Below are 19,204 nucleotides of genomic sequence, written 5' to 3'. Positions count from 1 at the left end.
TTTGCAAATTCTCATGTTTAACTCTGGGGTCCCAGGGCCACAATAATTACCGTTCATCAGTTAGATGGCCTAGTTGGCTTGTTGAGGTACATGACTCCCACAAGGTTATGATGGGCAGTCAAGGCTTACTTCAGGCGATGGAGGGCGTTTGAAAACCTAGATTCAATACGATATTGTAAATAACACAAAATAATATTAGTGTCCTGTCAGTGATTTACTTAATCAAAAAATAAAGTATCCTTTATTTAGTGGGTAAGTAAATAGTTTAGTTAAAAAGTGAATTATGCAAAAAAACTAAAAGCATCTTCAGGGGTTTATATATAACATCAAGCGTTATTGCAGCTCTTTAGAGCTTGGTGCTAGATTTATATTATCATTCACCCTATTGTCAGCGGTATCCTATTGGGCATGTTTCAGTTTGTCTCTGGGGTCTTGGAAGGTGCTCTAGGTCTGCTTCTCAACAGGAGCCGAACAGTTGCTAAGCACTTTAAATGTTAGCAAATGTGATACAGGTGTTGACACTTTGTGCCCAACTCAGATCCATGAGTCTCACATTGGTATTAATGGGTGGAACAAAATTCCCCCTCCAGCCACTAAAAACAAATAGAAGAATAAAAGGTTTTTCCCCTAAAGTCAAACCTCTTCCAAATCCTCATCGCCCAAAAAACGAAGTCCTCTACCAGCAAAGGTTTTCCTGGACCTGGTGTTTTGTTGATTTAAAAAAAAAAAAATTGTAAACCCCTTGGGTCTTCGGTGTCCCATTAGGGACACAGTCCACATAAGTTCGCACACACAATAGTCAATAAATGATGCACACGACTCTATAAAGAGATTCACGCCAATTTATAAAAAAAACACATCTTTATACATATTTAGGCACCAGAATCAATACGATCATATAAGTACTTCTTTCAATAGAAATACTTTAGGATTTAAAAAGTGGACACTTAGTAGATTTTTCAGGAGCTGCAATGTTAACCTATGGGAGGAAGAGCAAGTGCAGCATTCAGGTACAGTACTGCGACTTATAGGACCAATCTCCTGGACTTAAGGTGAGGGGTGGGCAAGGTCCAAGGCAGCACCAGCAAAATACCACCAGCGGCACTAGGGCGGCCAGGTGCAGGTGTGCAAAACAGCATCGGGTGACCCATATAAGTATAAGGGGATTGGTCTTTGCATAAAGATTCTGCAGACTTGTACAGGGAGGCCAGTCAGGATGAACCAACCCGGGGGGGCTTCGGCCTCACTGTGCTCGGGTCAGTAGGAACACCTTTGGTCCTTTTCTCCACAGGCCAGGGGCGACAGGTGCAGTGGTGTCTTAAGGCGTAGGGTTTTCCTTACTGGGAGCAGTTGTGGTAAAGGGGGCCTGCGAACAGAGGCCGCAGGCGATGTTGAAGAATTCACGAGGGGTGCAACCACAGTGGAATAGGTCTCTGGAGGGCTTGAGGACCATGCTGGCACCGTTGGCCCACTTCAACTCGAACTTGGAGGGACTGGTGCAGTGGTGTCCTTGGCTATCTTGGAGCATTCTCAGGTCTCTTAGGGTGCCTGAAAGATGCAAGGAAGCAGGCACGCTGCTTCATGGGAGTTCTCGATTCCTGGGTATAGAGCTGGCTGGTCTCCCAGGCTTTGGAAAAATAGCAGCTGCAGGACAAGTCGTCTTTCAGTGCAATGGTCGAAGTCAGCAGGCAGGCCGGAAGGGTTGGCGCCAAGTCAGTTACTGAGTCTTCTGTTCTTGCTCTGTGCAACTCTTCATGTTCATCTTCTTCTCTCAGGTTGGTATAATCTGCTTTTTTAGTGCCAGGGGTTCCCCTAAATACTGAATTTAGGGACGTTTAGGGGAGTGTAGGGTAGTAGCCAATGTGCTACTGACCCTTGGGGGTCACTACACCCCCTATATGACCACTTCCTGTGGGAAGTGGGCATAACCCTGTCCCATAGTTCCTAGGTTTGCCATCACAAAGATGACCGACTATAAAAAGTAAATTTCACTTCCTGTTAGGCCACCTTAGAGGTGGTATTAACCTTGAGGCGGTATTAGCCTGGGGGTGGCCACACCTACCCGATTAGCTAATCCTCCCGTCTGTCCAGGTACCAAAGGGCTCTAGGTGAGGATAGGTGTGTCCCCTTAGCCAACTCCAACCCTCAGGTGAAGTGAAGCACACTTTTTAGTGCCCACCATCTTGAAGATGGTGAATCTTATCCAATCAGGGCTAGAACTATGCCGACCTCCCACAGAAGGGTGGCATAATGAGGGTGTAGACACCCCAGGTAAGGAACCTATTCGTCCCTACCTTTCACTCCCCTGTAACTTTCCTGAATCTAGCATGTAGGTATCACCCCAGACCATGAAATTAGATTCCTGATGACCTACGAAGCCTGGATGCTGAAGAGCCGCACCAGCAAGAAAGAAGGACCAGTGACTGACTTGGCACCATCCTTGCCGACCTGTCTGCTGCCTTTCGCCCATGCTACAAAAGTTGACTTGTCATGCAGGCCCAGCAACTTCCAAACCCTGTGAGGACTGCCTGCCTTCCATAAAGATAAATAAACTTGTGTAACTTTTGTGGACAGTGGCCCTGTCCAAGAAGAAACCATCTTTAAAACCAAAGAGCTCTGCCATGAAGAACTGCAAAACTGCTTCTTGACCCACCTCTGCACCCGACTCCCATGGCCTGAGGCCATGTGGCCCACCTGTCCTGCTTAGGTTCCCCATCGATTCTGAGCCAGAGCCCACCGTTTGCTATCACCTGCCGGACTCTACCTCGACCCCTGCAGCCTCAGTTCGAAGACTCCCCCTTACCCTGACCTGCCCGGTAAGCTGTTCCCAACTCAAAAGGACACCCCAGCGCACATGGGCTTTGTGGAGCTTGACCAATGGTGTCCCTACATCTCGTAGCCTAGCATCAGACTTACCTGGGCAGTTGTGGTTTTTTCTCGTTAGCCTCCTGGCCCGAGTCTACACCGTTTTTCAAAACCGATCTCCCTATTGATTTGAATTTGGCACCTGATGCTATGTTAACACTCAGCACCTGGCTGCCCCTGTGCTTCTGGCGGTGTAAGTTTGGTGCTGCCTTGTGCCCTTCTCCCTCCCACTGTGCTTACCTTAACTCCAGGAGTTCGACCCCTGACATCGCTTTAATTACCCATGAGCATCGCAACTTCGATCACCTCCAGTCTCCATTGATTAACATTGCCCGCCCAATCCTGAATTTGACCTCTGCACCTGGTCGCCCCTGTGCTGCTGTTGGTGCACTCCTGGTACTAATTTGAAACTTGCCTGGTGTTGGACTGAAACCTCGAAGACTGGATCTGTAAGTTATGTACTTACCTGCAAAACTTAATTCTTGTTTTCCTCCCATAGGTTAACATTGCTGAACTGAAATATTGCACGAAGTGTCCACTTTTTAAAGTGAAAAATATTTTTATTGAAAAACACACTTCTCTTTTAACGCACATCTTGGTCTTAAAATAAATATTGAAAGAAGCTTATTTTTAGGTCTCGGGCCTTAACCGCGCCAGAGACCTATTGTGAGCGACTCAGCTTTCCAGGAGACCAGAGCTGGCCACGCGCATGGGATCGGAGCGGGCCACGCGCGCGCTCGCTGTGGCCATCTCCTGTCTCCTGGGAAGCGCAAACATACACAGCCACACCTCCCCCTGCTTACGCATGCGCACAGACAGAGACACACACACGAGCGCACATACACGCACGCACACATACAGAGACACCCCCCCGCCGTCGCACACATACACGCGCACACACACAAGCGCACCAAGACCCCCCACAGCCGCGCCCCCCTCTACAACTAAGGCCCACTTACCGCCACTCCGGACATCTGCAGCCTCCGCGTGGCTCTCCCTCGGGCATGGGAGCCCCGAGTCACCACCGCTCCTCTGGCCAGGCACTCCGTGGGCACGGGCTTCACAAGACGGAAGTCCCGCCCCACGATAGGTTTCATTTTTGAAGAGGGAAGTCCCGCCCCACGATAGGTTTCGTTTTTGTCAGTGGGCGCGCACTGGGGGTGTCCTAACTTTACTCATGTGCTTTTCTGCTTCCTCCAGATGTTGCTTATCTTGAAATATACCAGCTCATCATTTGCGGCCTCTATTTATTGATTTTCGAGAATAAAGCCTGTGAGTTACATTTTATTTGCTTATTTTTCTCATTTTCCCTTCCTGCACCCAAAGTGAAAAACTGAATTGATAGAATACTGTATACACGGTAGCACCACACTTCGTCCCAGAGGAGGCAATGCAGAGAACGCAAAAAAGCAATTTAAGCAGCCGATTCCCGCTCCACCGAGCCTGCAGGGACGGCGACCTCTGCGAGTTGTGCTCCCTATTGCAGCCGCCGCGCGCCCCGAATGGCGCCGCCGACCTGGCTGCGGAGGATTCCTTCTACGGCTGGACCCCGATTCACTGGGCCGCACATTTCCTCAAGGTACCGGGCAAAGGCTGGGATGCGTTGTTTCTTTATTGTGGTGCGCAGCGAGTGAAAGTACTGCTGTGTCCCCTGGACCATTGGGATTGGTGGGGTGTAACCCCTTCCCGGGAAAGGGCACATCACACACATATAATAGTTTGTTAGGGTATTTGGTTTAATTGCTCAGTCGCCTCATTTTGAATTCCTCCCCTCTTCTCTCTCTCCAATGGAACGTTCCTTATGTATCTTTCTGAGCATGGCTGGGATGGGCCGCACCATTTTCAAACGAGTGCAGGGGGGCGGATTTTTCCACAGATAAAACATTCATTTTTCCTGGGCAGATGTTGACGGCTAGAGTTTGCCAGTGGTTTTCTCCCGCTTTGAATGTTTTTTTTTATTCTTTCGGGTGAGATACAGCCCCTTCATACGCCAAAACAAGGCGTATCCTACAAACTGCTGTTCTTCCACAGTAACTTCTAGTTTGTTTCACATGGTGTAACTGCTGATTGCGAGTTATCTCTGTTCGTGCAGTCACTGAAACTAATTATTTTATGAATTGTAACAGATTTTTAACCCTGTCGCGACTTCTCTTCGTGAGTTAATTGTTGCGTCCGGTATTTTTCAAACTAAGACTTTGTTTAAATCTTGGTGAAAGCGGTACAGACAGTAGCATCCGTTTTCATTTCAGATTTAGTTTAAGGATCTGAACGTCAAAACTTTAATGATTGGTTTGTGAAATATTGCCTCGGGTGTTAGGTGAGGCGCTTGCCGTTTATCTTGGGTTCAACAGGTCACAGTCGGAAGTCACCCATTTTTACAAAAAAACAGGAAGATATGCTCGTAAAGAACTCTAGCTCCTTGCTGAATGGTCATTCTGACGTTTCTTTTGAGGGAATCTATATTTCATGAATGAAAACCCACTACACTGTATACACGGTTATGCCTTAAAGAATAGTTCATAAACACTTTTGTAAACTAGTTATTTTTGGATTATGATTGGGCAATTAGGCATGCAGAATAACTCCTACAGAGAAAAATATATATTTGTTCTACTTCGCATTATAGCTGCCTCTGTCAGCACGTTCCAGAATCTCGTGAATTGCTGTATCGAGCTTGTTTTTGTTGAGGATGTTTTTTGTTTCGTTTTTCACTTGGCTCAAAGCATTAATGCATTTTCCCTTGAAAACTTAAATCCCTTTGATACAGTATTCAGAGCCGAGCAGGAAAGATGCCCAGACTTTGTAAGGGCTACAATGCCACACACATGGTACCAGTCACTACACACTTACTGGTACCATAATATAACATGCTTCATCAATAATCTATGTAAGCAAAGCCCAGAAGTTATTTGTTCACTTAAGTTTTGTAAGCTCTACCTTTACTCTGGTCTATTCGAAATGAACAGGGGAAAAATTATCTTGTAGCGCAAGTAACAATTTAGTGTCACTTTTAACTGGGCCGAAACAAAGTTAGTGTAGTTTTCCCAAGGTTCTGTCTTTCCAGGCTGCCCGCTGGTTTTGTTTTTGAGTCCCTACTTGTGTCACCAGTCCTAGTCGGTATTTTTCCTAGTGCTCAGCCGCCTTGGTTCCCAGCTGCTTACTGCACAGATGGTTTTTCTTTATGCATACTTGGTACATTATTTATTGGCGTATAAATAGTGACACTGATGTTTTCCAGAAGTCAAGCCTTACTCTTAGTTACGTAACTCCTACAGGACGGCTTAGCGGCATCAGTTCCTGATTTAAAGCCAAGTATCCTCTTCCCCAGATATTGGACTCAGGGCAACTTGTAACTGGAGCAAAGAAAATGAGAGTGAGGTGTTGAGAAGCATGCCTGCGCCTTGTAGTTAGGCGTTATTACTCTGCTCGTGTAAATAATTCTGTGAACGTGTGCGCTGCCAAAGCCCAGGCCAGCCTCCATCTTAGGAGGGCTGCACCAAGTCTCATCTCCAGTCCATCCTTTACTTGAGCTGTTCCTTTGTAAAAACCGAGCCTCCCCTCGAAGGAGGGGTGTGGCAGGCCTCTAGCCACTTTTCGTGACAAGCTGTGCGAAGAGTAGAATTGCTACTCCTAGCACTTCTCTGTACCCGCGGTGACCTTTTCGAAACAAAATGACATCCTACTGGTTGGCGAACACTACTTTGATGACCCCTCTGTGTTGCTCTGCAGACGACGTGGCCAGCCGCACTTGGCTCCTTTCAATGTGTGCTATGACAAGCCCTATCGCCCCCTCCCCCCCTCTGCGGGCTGTGCGTTACTAAGCCTCAGTAAGTCTCCACCAGTGCAGTGCCAAGCTTTGCTCCAGTGCCAAGCGATCCCAGGTCTTGCTTACAGCCTTGTTCTGTGTGCAGTTTCTGTTTGAAGTATGTACAGATAAGGCCTAGAAATACAGTAAGTTGCTATCTCCTAGTTTGTCAACTGTTGCATCAGTCAGTTTGCTGGATCTCACTACCTAAGATGGGATAAGGAGGCCCCTTTCGCTTGAGTACAGAAGGTAGGGCACCAACCACTACAATGAAATGAGCAGTGCATAAATGGGGCTAGTATTTATATACACTAGTGGAGGGTGCCGTTTATTTCTATCCTTAGATTCCTCTTTTTAATGCACACATCAATTCCATCCCCCCCACTCCATCCATCCCCCCCATCCATCCATCCATCCCCCCACTCCATGCATCCCTCCCCTCCACTCCATCCATCCCCCACTCCATCGCTATCATCTTGCAAATCATCTTTATACACCAATACAGACTTTGCTAGAAATTTAATGCAACACATTGTCATATACAATGCCAATAACTCAAACTTTAATGCTGTGAGACCTATTGCATTGCAAATGCTTGTTGTAAAATTGGTGTGAATCTCCTTTTTGAGTAGTTTGTCGTTTATTAGTCACTGTGTGTATAACAAATGTCTTACACTCCTCTGTGTTAGGCCTAAGGCTGCTCGGCCACACTACCACAAATAGAGCACTTTTGGTTTACATTGAACCCTGTACACTTCTGAGGGAATTTCTGAACTCTTTACACAATATAACCAATTATTGGAATATCGCCTAAAGAGCCAGCTTCCAACTAGGATCTGTGCCATTGGTTACCTTAGCTACTCACGTTTGACAAAAAACTGTTATGCCACTTACTACCCAGATTTCATGGGCTTCCATATGTGAGCCCCCATTTAGACAAGTCCCGACTAGTCGGGGTGTTTTGTGTGTTGGTTACCAAGTGAAGCTCTGGTCTGTTCCCATTATCAGGGAGATGAGAACAACAAAGAGTAAAGGGAATAGGTCTGTGAAACTTAACTATCTCACCAGGAACACACATTTAGAGGTTGGACTGAAATGTACTTGCAGGCTGGGATGTGCAAATGGGTTCACATCTTACCAGACAAGGGACTGTGGTTTCCACAGCCCACAAACCTATCTGCACTTTGTCGTGATCAATCTACCTCTGTTGTCCTACATTCTTTCACACTGTAATGTGCTTCCCTCGTCTCGGGTTTGCTGTAGGAGTGATTTGCATTGCTGATGGTTTGTGTTTATTCTTTCCACAGGAGGGTTAGATGTAAAGTCACAAGAGGCTGCTCTGCGTGGTGGCCCGGACGTTCTTATTGCCACGCCTGGTCGCCTCATTGACCACTTGCATAATTGCCCATCATTCAACCTGGGCAGCATTGAGGTGCTGATCCTCGATGAAGCGGACAGGTAAGGAAGAATTTATGGATTGCCTAAAGCGTCGGGCTTTTGGGCTCTAGGAGTAGATGGAGAATGATAACGTGGAAATGTAAGGGTACTTAAACAGATTGAGTACTCCTTTGGAGATGATATTTCAGAGATTGTTGGAATATGCTGCCACTGGACTTAGAGGAATGGTAAAATGATAGCGAGTTTCAAATACGTGCCTGGAGAACGACTTACCACCATAATGCAGATTGACCTGCACCACTTTTCAATTAAATAAAACTCTTTTATGCACTGTGGTCTCCATCTACACCTGCCCTGAATGCCATCCAGTAGCTCATTTCAAAACTCTTTGTCTACTTCATAAAGTACTTTACTGCCTACCACCAAAATACCTCATTAATCTGTTCATCCCTTCCCTACCAATCCAAAAACTAGCAGATGCCTTTTGACTAGCCACTAAATGCAATTGTTTCTTGTCACATTTTCAGTGCGTTCAAAGACAAAGGTCAAATATCAGCTTATGTCTTCTTACAAATCGCTGCATATTTTATCCTAGAGACTGGTGTTTACTTTTCATTCTCTGCAGTTATAGGATTTTGTAAAGTGAAACGTATGACAAATGTGATGGGCAGTGGCAACCTGTAACTACAACAACACACGTAATCAACATTCTAATATTCTAAGTTTGTGTTCACGCCTTTACTAGAAGAATTCACCCATGACTGTAGCAGTGCCAGCACAATATTCTGTTCTGCGCTATGGTATGCATAATACAGTCCTGCACCAGCGCACTTCCAATCTACCTTACATTATTTCACTTTATCACAATAAATGGTTTTGATGTAAAAACCAACAAACCAACCAAACATTTGATTTCAGGTGAAAACAATGTGGGGTAAAGTGATAGTGTAGTATGGAGAGAAATAGTACGCAAATATATATTTGAAGTTGTACTCTACAACTCCACTGGCTTTCAGCTTACTTGTAGTGCGTAACTTGTGGTATAAAAAAATGTTTCTCGTTTCAGGAGCAAGCCCACTGCTAAATATTTTCCTGACAGGCCTGCCTTCAGCCTGGATCTCTGACGGGCCGGCCTCACTCAGAAAGAGCTGCCAGCCCTCACGTTCACAGCACATTGCTGAGGGGGGGGACGGGGAGCCCTGCTCTCTTGCATAGGAACTGTATCTAAACATACAGGCTCTGTGTACTCCAGCTCGCTGCTGCTGTGCAAGGGGATTATTCAGGGTAATGTTAGAGCATAGCACAACAGTGACGTCAGGGTTTGGGTAGAACACGTCCCTGATCCTTGGATGCTCACAGCCCGCCAATGACATGCAGATTGCAGAATATAATTTAGGACCCCGTCACGGACACGTCACTTACCAGTGTGGACTGTAACACTGCAGCCTTTGCTGTGTGCTGCAAAGACAAGCCTCCTCCTCTCCCGAGCTGCGACCTCCCTGCCGGCAACGGTACGTGTCCCCTGCTGCCTCAGCTCAGTGAGCGCCATCCTTAGTTAGTAACTCTCCTCTGGCCGGTCCCACCAGCCTGGTTCTCCTATTCTGGTCCGAGCTCCACTCTTCTTTCAAACTCTCCCGCTCGCAGCCCGCCTCTCTCCTTCCCACTGCCTTGGGCGCTGTGCAGAGGTTGGTGGGCTCTTCTGCAATGCGCAGCCCATTCCCTCACCTCCCACTGTCCAATCAGGAAGTCTGGGACTAGGGCAAAGGCAAGGGAGTGCTCCGGTTGTTGCCCCTTGCCATTGATTTCAGTGACGCTGCTGAAATTGCCTGGGGCGCAGCTTAGGCACCCCATTCGAAGTCAGTCATTCTGCGCTTCCTCTGGCCACTCCCTTCAGGATGACATCACTCCTCTCGCATGTGCTTCGAGGGCGAGCAATATTCCTCGCCCCGGCCAGCACATGCGGAGGAGGTGTCTCTGACCGTCTGTGACCTCGTCCCGACTCCCTTCCTAGGAAAAAACCCCACAAGAAAACAGAATAATTTTTGATTTGTGTTCGGAATCAAGACTCGGGTCCGACAATGAGCAGTGAGCAATTCATATGAGGCTGCTCCCTCGTACCGAGTGTAATGGGCCAACGCCCCTTTCGCCCCTATGCACCAGCCGCCACTGGTGCTGGGCTACAGGGAGAGTGAAATGAAGGCTGTAGGATGTCCATTTCTTTTTCTACTATTTAAATCGCTTGTAAATGAACAGTACAGATATTTCAACATATATTAGTTAGGAAAGCAATTTTGGGGGGGTAATTCTGAAGGGCGATAGACGCAAAAGTTTTAAAATGGTCAGAACAAATCAGAATATCTTACTTAAAACCCGATTTCCATACTTATCGTTTGTATGCTTAATGGAATGCTATATGGTTTTATCTTTAAAACTGCATGTCAGTGGAAATGTTGTCAGCCTTTTCAATGGAAAATGTGCTATCTGTAAATGACAGTGTGCTTCCACGTCATGCTTTAGTAATATATTTATAAAAAATTTTTTTTTAAACATTAAATGACAAATGTTCCTGCCCCCACATTGATGACAATGCTACTTGCAAACTAAGAGGCAAATCTGGGTTAATGTATGTTATTTATGGCCTAGATTCTTAATATGCTTGGAGCAAATGTTTAGTCTATTAAATCATACAAAAGAGTTTTTGTGCCACAGGTAGGCTGAAGTCCCATATATGAAGGTATTCTCGTTTGAGAATAAAGAAAAAGGCGACTATGTAAAATAAAATAGTTGCCTAGGATCACACAATTTGAAGCCATTTTATGGGTCAAGAGCATTACAGTTGGGCTGAGTAGATTTTTCAGGTCACTATCTGCCGGTCTGGTAACATTTTAATGATTTTTTGAGGTGTGCCTTATTTGCTAGAGCGTGCCCAGGAGCCATTGCCACCTGTAGCTCGTGCCAGGCATAAATGTGGAAACTTTAGGCACCCACTCCTGGACCAGTGGAAGCTCAAAAGTGGACTGACCCTGGTGTCTGAGAAGAGCTTGGAAAACTGCAACTCTTCCTCTTGTACTCTGGACATATAATTGGTTATAAGATGGCTCCTGTTAAAGCCACATGGACACAACGAGGTAGAAGAGGCCTTTTCCTGCAATACCAGGACCATTGGGAGCTGAACCTAAACTGTTTGACCTCTGTCAGACCTAACTCCCTGTGAGATTCTCTTAAGTGCTTCCCCTGGGGTGGGGGTGAGAGGGGAGTGGCTTTGCCAAGAGCGCATCAGGAGTTCAATTTTCCAGTATTTTCATGCTTTGAAGGGATTTCCTTTAACACATAAACAGAGAGGGGGAGGGTAGGCCACCAAACGTCCCTCCAGAGTATCAATGAAAACACAAAATTGAATGCGGTAGCACAGGAAAAGACAAGAGAAAGACGGATGTGTTGTTTCGTGATGTTACAACAACCATCAGGAATGCACAATTTTTGGACGTCACAGACTTTTGCCGTGCTTATGAGGAAAGTCGTCCTTTATGAAGCCTCACATAATTAATACTGTCAAGCTTCATCATCGCAATATTCTCCCCTCTTTGGTAGGTCAGTGACACCACAGCGACATGATGACATCATGAGAATGGATGAGACATTAAAAGTGGCATTACGATGGCTAGCTGACAACCATCTAAAACTAAACACACAAAAAACGGAATTCTTACTAATATCACCACCAAAGATGCACACAGAAGTGAAGGAATGGACCAATATGATCACAGCACTAAATTGCACCCCTACCCTAGTGGGCTCAGCGAAATCACTAGGAATCACACTAGATGAGAAGCTAAACATGAAGTCCCATATCAACACAATGGCAAAAAGCGCCCGCTACCATTTGAACTACATCAGAAAAGTGAAACCATTCATATTCAAAGCAGACCTCAAACTGGCAGTTCAGTCACTAGTTATCGCGAGGATTGAATATGGATGTACTACGCTAGCGGGGCTACCAAAAATCTCAACAGCACCCCTTAAGGCATGTCTCAATGCAGCGGCAAGACTGATCACTGGATCAAGGAAATTTGAACATATTTCGCCACACTTGAAGGCATTAAATTGGCTTCCGTACGAAGCCAGAATCCAGCCAAAAATGGCATGCATAACTCACAAGGCGCTCCATCACAATACACCCAGCTACCTTTCTCAGAAAATTAAACTATCTGGAGAGAACAGACCGGCCAGGAGCACAAAGGAGCTGATGTTGAGGCCAGCCATCTTTAGGAAGAAGAAAACTTACAACAGAGCTTTCTCAGGAGCAGCACCTAGAATCTGGAATTCACTTCCTTCAAACATTAGGAAGATTAAAAACACTATATCCTTTAAGAGGGAGACCAAGATCTTCCTAATGAGTACATTCCTCCCGTAGACTAAACATGGGAAGTCAGAATGCATGGTCAATGTCGGGAACTGAATCAGACCTAGAAAATAAACATTCAGGATCCTTGGCTGCAATCACACTTTATATCGCGTTTCGTGTTATGTACTAAACTGTGGTTCTTACTTACGTTGTATACTTTATATTTTGTAGATATTTTTTCTGAGTTTTAATTTTGTGCGCAATATAAGCACCTACCTCTTAGGGGTATGAAAATTGCTACATGAAAAACTGTTCGGGGATTTTCATTTATGTGCAATATATATTACAAAATATGTACCTACCTCTAAAGGTTTGTGTAATAAGGCTACAACTATACCGACGTTAACTACCTCATGTCATGCTGTGTGAAGCGCTCTGATACCCAAGGGTCTTGTTCGCGCTATACAAAACTCTAAATAAATAAATAAATAAAGGAGGGAGTTCCTATATAAAAATTACTGGACAAGGCAGGATCCATACATACTATCTTATAATACCTCAGAGCGCCTCTGTATTTCACCTTTATTGGTGAGGACCCTGGGTATATCTAAAACCAAGAACGAGCGAGTATACAGAGGATTATGGCTCAAACCCGTCTCCTATCTGCCAATAGCCTAGCAGGTCTGGGGCATTCTTCGGGGCTTATGGATCCCTTCATTAGCCTTAATGGCTCTAATAGCAGCATAGACAATTGCTGCTATAAAGTATAGAGGACAGAGTGGTCTAGACCTCCTTCCGCTTGTTCTGTAAGACTTTGCTCATGGCGTCAAACATCCCTCTGGTCCTTGGCCCAATTGCTGTTCTTAGAATCCAGTGTCTTGGCACACCACACCAATTTCGAATCTCCACCAAAAATAATCAACGCTGTTAATTGACATGTACTTTTCTTTTGTATGTCAACATCTAAGCATAAAACAGAAATGTATACCCCTACCCCCCCCCCCCCACAGCACTACTTATCTGATAAGTCTCACAAAAAAAATAGAATCATTGCATAATTTCACAAAGTCCACTGAAAGCAATATTTTGTCTCCTTGGCAAACTTGGATCCCTAGCTGTCTTAAACAACTGAATCACTACTTGAGCTAATCAAATGACTGTAATTTTTTACTTCGATGAAATAATGAAAATGCTCCAGAATATCAATGAGTTCTTCTCTGCATCTTCGATGCCAAAAGACAAATAACATTAGATTCTATTTGAACTTTTTCTATTGGAAATATTTCAGTGCTCTTAAGACATCAGCAAATCTCAATCTTTTCTTGGGTGGATAGTTGCCATTTTCTGCTGTGCTCTGCGTTTTTAGGTCTCGCCTGTCGATGCGCATGCGCATCGAGCAAGCGAGACTATGGGGGCTTATCCACTCTTTATCCACTGCAAGGAATCGTGGCGATTCCTTGCAGTGCCCGTGACTTTAAGCTCAATGCGCATGCGCATTGAGCTTAAAAGCGCGTGCACGTCCGTCATGTTTTACCCGCTCCGCCCCCTCCCCTTCCCGCCGTGTCGCATTTCTCCTCCCCCCTCCCCTCTCTTCCCTCCGTCTTGTTTGGTTGTTTATTTCACCCGCTCCGCCCCCTCCCCTTCCCGCCGTGTCGCATTTCTCCTCCCCCTCCCCTCCCTTCCCTCCGTCTTGTTTGTTTATTTTTTCTTAAATCCCCACTTCCCCCCTACCCCCCATCAATGCCCACACTGAGGCCGTGCTAAAGCCCGCTCTCCCTGCTCCGCCCCCTGCTCCGGCCGAGACGCATTTCTCCTCCCTCCTCCCCCCTCCTGGGTCAGGTTACCCTGCTTTCTCTTTCGCTTTTTTTCAACCACATTCCACCATGGACTGGGACTTGTTTACTGTGCTTGTGTTAACATGTCTTTCCTGTGCGTATAGCAAGGCTTGTTATGTTGTGGTTCGCGTTTTTTGCTTTCCCCAGAGTTCTTCGCTTATACATGTCCCTGCATGTTTGCTTTGCCCATGTCCCTCGGTGTTGCTGTGCCGGAACATGTTTTTTGCTGTTCTTCGGGTCTGTGTCTATTTACCGTTCCTATGTGTTTGTATTTTCCATGCCTGGGTTAATTTGTGCCGTTTTCCGTGTTTCTGAGTGAGTGAGTGAGTGTGCGTGTGTGTGTGTGTGTGTGTGTGTGTGTGTGGGTGGTGTGTGCGTGTGTTCGTTGGACCCTTCGTCTTTGCTGTGCTTGAGTTTAACTGTGCTTCGTGTGCTCGAGTCCATGTGTGTTTGCTTTTTCTGGGTAATGGTGTTTGCTAGCAGACCGGTTTTCTTGTGTGTTTGCAGGCCCTGTCTTCAGAGACCTATTTCTGTTTGTTGTGTCGCGATCATGTGTGTCTTTCCTGTTCCCCACTCCTTATGCGTTTATTGTTTCTGAGTTGTTGGGTCGACCAGTAGACCATACAACTTATATCTGATTAACCAAGCATAGATGTGCCCGTGAACATATGTCGAGAAGGGCGTGCCCAGGCACAAGGTAAACGTCAGTATAGAGAAATGAAGGGGGAAGGCCGGAAAGTGTTTTTTATAACTTTATTCACTGCCTCGGTAAAGCATTTTTAATTAAAATCCAGGCAAAAAGGACCAGTGAAAGGTAAATAATGAAATGGTTTCAAAAATTCCGACACTATTGGCACCTGTTTTGGCGAGTGTTATAATATATATATATATTTTAGTCCAAGTCAGAAAATGTGCTGGCCAACTCGAGCGTGGCTGTGTTTCTGTGTGAATCGCGCTGCCCGCCTCTTGTTTTGTCTGGGAAGGCCTGACTCATTCCTGTCAGGCTGGCGCCGACAGATCCGCGATGAATCCGTCTTTATTCTATTTCCTCGCATGAAGTTTTACCATGAAACATACGGGTGCTCCCAGTGGAATCCTGGGCCTGTTTTCGGATTGACCTCTTTGTTTATTAGTTTGCGTTAATCTGGAAACGAAACAGCACATGCCACAATTAATAACCTCTTCATTCTTCTTATTAAAAGGACATTAACGTTGTGAACTTGGTGTTCGGTGGGCAGATGAAGTTCGGGGGCTAGTTAAAATTTCAGGGCGCATTTACATTTTGCTGCACTGAAAATAACTCACCCACTAAAACACAAAACTGCTATTGAGCAAGGAATTGAACATGTAAACATATGGACTTTGTATACTGATGAAAGAAAATCTCACCAGCATGCAACAGGGTGCAGTTAAGAGTCACAGTATTTTATTTTTATTTTTAGGTTTGGTATTAACCAATATATAAAATGATATACTCAGTGTACTTCCTCAGAGGGTCTTTCAGTCATCCCTCATCATCCACTGATTTGTTGTTGCATCTTTGACGTTTTCTTTTCTCTATTACAGTATCAAGCAATAGGTCAACCTTTGGCTAACTTCACTGTAGGCAGGGGCACTAGAATTATGTGGTTCTGTGGCTGCAGATTTTTCACATAGTTAAGGATTCGCCGCAGTTGCCTCAGTCATAATCTATCATCTGGTGCATTTTCTGCACAGTTTAACAAAAAAGAAATTGTCTCTAGCTCAAATGGATCAAAAGTTACAAATAAATGTGTTGATAAGTGTTTACCCGCATTGGAAGATACTTTTCAAAGGTGTACTGGTCATCTTGCAGTTGCTTATTTACCCTCACCCACGCCCACACTCACCCTCACTCACCCTCAACGCCTCACCCTCACTCACCCTCAACACCTCACACTCACTCACCCTCTCTCACCCTCTACCCTCACTCACCCTCAATACCTCACCCTCACTCACCCTCACTCACCCTCACCCTCACTCACCCTCACTCACCCTCACTCACCCTCACTCACCCTCACTCACCCTCACTCTCACTCACCCTCAACCCCTCACCCTCACTCACCCTCAACCCCTCACTCACCCTCACCCACCCTCACCCTCACTCACCCTCACTCACCCTCAACCCCTCACCCTCACACAGTGCAATAGGTCTCGGAGCATTTGAGTTAGAGCTTTTAGAAATGTTTATGGCTTTTTTTTTTTTAAATTCTTTAGCATTGGCTACAGGAAACAAAAATGCTAAAGATTTACAAAAAAAACCATAAACAATTCTAAAAGCACTAACTCTAATGCTGCGAGACCTATTGCATTTCCAATGCTTGTTGCTGATTTCATTTTAGGACTTTGGAGAAAAGGAAGTGGTGCAGGTTGAGCTGGAGGTTAAAAGGAAGTACCTGGGCATAAGGGTATCCATCCACAAGCTTAGATTTTGTTCATGGCACTAAAACTTGTTTCTCTGATACAAATTGTTTAAGGGAAAGGAAGTCCCCACTAAAATAGGCAGAAGTGATGAGTACAGGAGTTACTATGTTGAGAAAAATTTTTCATTGCCCGGTCTGTGGTTTCTCTAGCTACCTTCCTTTATATCTATATTTTATGCCTCCTGTCACTATTTATATTTTTCACCTGCAGTCTCTCGCTCTGGGGTATATACACATCTAAATCTAGTTCTTTCATTTCAGGATGTTGGATGAGTACTTCGAAGAACAGATGAAGGAAATTATACGCCTCTGTTCCCACCAGCGCCAAACCATGCTGTTTTCAGCCACCATGACTGATGAGGTAATCTGCTGGTGCCTGTTTCCTGTTCTTTTGCACTGTGGCTGTTCCAATCTTCATACAGGGAGGAAAGATGAGCGACGGAAGCAACTATCAAAATCTCATAGATTGTGTGCATTGTAACATTCAGGAACAGATACAGGATTAATATATTTGCTGCTTGATGTATTCTGAATCACAGGCTACCATATCACCTATGTCACCATAAACTGAATCCGGGATGTGTGCCTTACTGTGGCACTGTGTATCTGAAGACATGCTTGTACCTTGCCTATGCATATCCCTGATTAGAGCTTGTACCTCACAAGTGGGACAGTACCCCCTCATCATAGGCTTGTACCGTATTTCGGGCACCATATGCCTCATTCATATTTGTACTCCATCTGTGAGATTTGTATCCCCGACTACAAACTGGTACAATGGTGTTTGTACACCTGATGTCAGGCTTGTACATCACATCTCCTCTTGTAACTGTCCTGTGACATATTTGTGATTTCCCAAATGTAGTTCATGTAATCGTAGGTCTTCATAATGGGTATCTTTGTTGAATTCATAAACACAGAATATCTCTGCTTGTATTGGGAATCTAAGAATAATTTATAGACTGAGAATTTTATTAAATGATCTTTTCCTGCTTGTTTCTCTCTAAATATTATATAATACCTAGACAGGTAAGCAACTCAACACCATCTAGTTAGTTAAACCTCCATGTGTTTGTTTCCAGAATGTATTGTAGTAATAGTTCAAATACAGCTTAGTGCATCAAATACTTTCCTAAACTATAGCAGTGTCTCCATTCCACTGGCTATACCAGAGAGGTGAGTGTCCATAAATTCATTGGAGAACTAGGATTTTACTTCTCCAGCCATGGACCTTCAATAATAATAAGAAAAATGTAATACAAATCCAGCCTCATCCCATGCAAGTGAAAGTGGTAAAACCAAGGAAATGGCAAAGCAGAGCTCAAGAAAAGAATGAACTTGCAATTAAACACTGCAAGTAGAGGGGCTGTCCTTGTTGTCAGCCTGCCCGGTGATTGTTTACTGGGCCTTTGGACGCTTTTTAGGTTAAGCATTCGCTGTTCAACTGCCTCTATTCAACTGGATCGATAGGCAACGACCAGCAGAGGTCCGTAAAATACCAGACTCGCTTTAGCATCTTTAGATTCCAGCCCATAGAAATTGTCTTCCACGAGCACCCCTCAACACTAATAATTTTTCAAATCCTGTATTTTCAGTGATATGACCACCAAAAGCCTTGATTTTATATTAAAAACAGAGCTTTGGACTACAACATTTTCCTCTGAAACGCAATATTTCTCTCCATGTGTTCCCATACCAGGCGTGTCATGCAGTTTGTTCCTTACTTTCTCTCCATGTTAAAGAACAGTAGATGTTTCAGCACCCAGGCTAATGTGCTGCATAGCTAAATACTTATAAGGTCCCAACGGTAAGACCAATTGCATTTCAGATGCTTGTCTATGCTTTAGTGTACCACCCGCAGTGAGACTGGTTTGCCAAGATGTGGGTCCCGTGCACATTGTCTCACTGGAACCAAGCTATACCTGGCTGAGGAGCCGTAGCTAGGGCAACCCCGGTCCTGTGTTGCTTGTGTTCTGGTTCACGGAGGACCAGGCCTGGCAGTTCATGCTGAACTGGCTCAAGACTGATTTTAATATATATGGCTGGGTCCAAGCTGAGGTGGCATGGTGTGCAAAATAACAAAGGACTGGGATGCGGCCCGAGTGATTACCAGTGGCTGAGATTAATTCAAGCATTCCACCCACTGTATCTTTATTGTATACTTTAGTTTCAAAAACATTGGCTGAAGTCCCAGGCTCTCACAGCTTCAGTGACCTTGGATGCTTTTCTGAATAATTTTTGTTTTAAACTCGAAAACAAATATTCCACATTTGGTGTGTTAGCATAGCTGGTTAATAAACCCAAATAATGTGCAACACACTGTTAATACTGTGTGCATAAAATTAAATGTTAATTCTGTTATACCTTTATCATAATAATTATGACTAATATGAAGTGTCTCGAAAAAGACTTTAAAACAATTTTTTTTTTAACCTTGAAAAAAAAATTCTCATATGCACCATGGGTTCACACTCATGTGCATACATGGCCAGCCAAATAGTTCCAAACCCAGTGA

At 44.9% G+C, this 19,204-nt stretch overlaps 1 protein-coding gene across 1 annotated transcript in view; it reads left to right on the top strand.

Annotated features, from left to right (window-relative positions):
- Positions 1 to 19,204, top strand: part of DDX27 (DEAD-box helicase 27) — a 166,361-nt gene that overhangs the window by 59,017 nt on the left and 88,140 nt on the right. Inside the window, exons 9-10 of the mRNA XM_086932592.1 lie at positions 7,978 to 8,128; positions 16,951 to 17,050. Of these exons, the coding sequence (XP_086788718.1) occupies positions 7,978 to 8,128; positions 16,951 to 17,050 (251 nt within the window). The remainder of the gene's footprint in view (positions 1 to 7,977; positions 8,129 to 16,950; positions 17,051 to 19,204) is intronic.

This window comes from Lissotriton vulgaris, chromosome 7, assembly GCF_964263255.1.
Source record: "Lissotriton vulgaris chromosome 7, aLisVul1.2, whole genome shotgun sequence".
In the NCBI taxonomy this organism is placed as follows: domain Eukaryota; kingdom Metazoa; phylum Chordata; class Amphibia; order Caudata; family Salamandridae; genus Lissotriton; species Lissotriton vulgaris.
The sequence above is the reverse complement of the archived record's forward strand: the minus strand, read 5'-3'. Positions and strand labels throughout refer to the sequence as shown.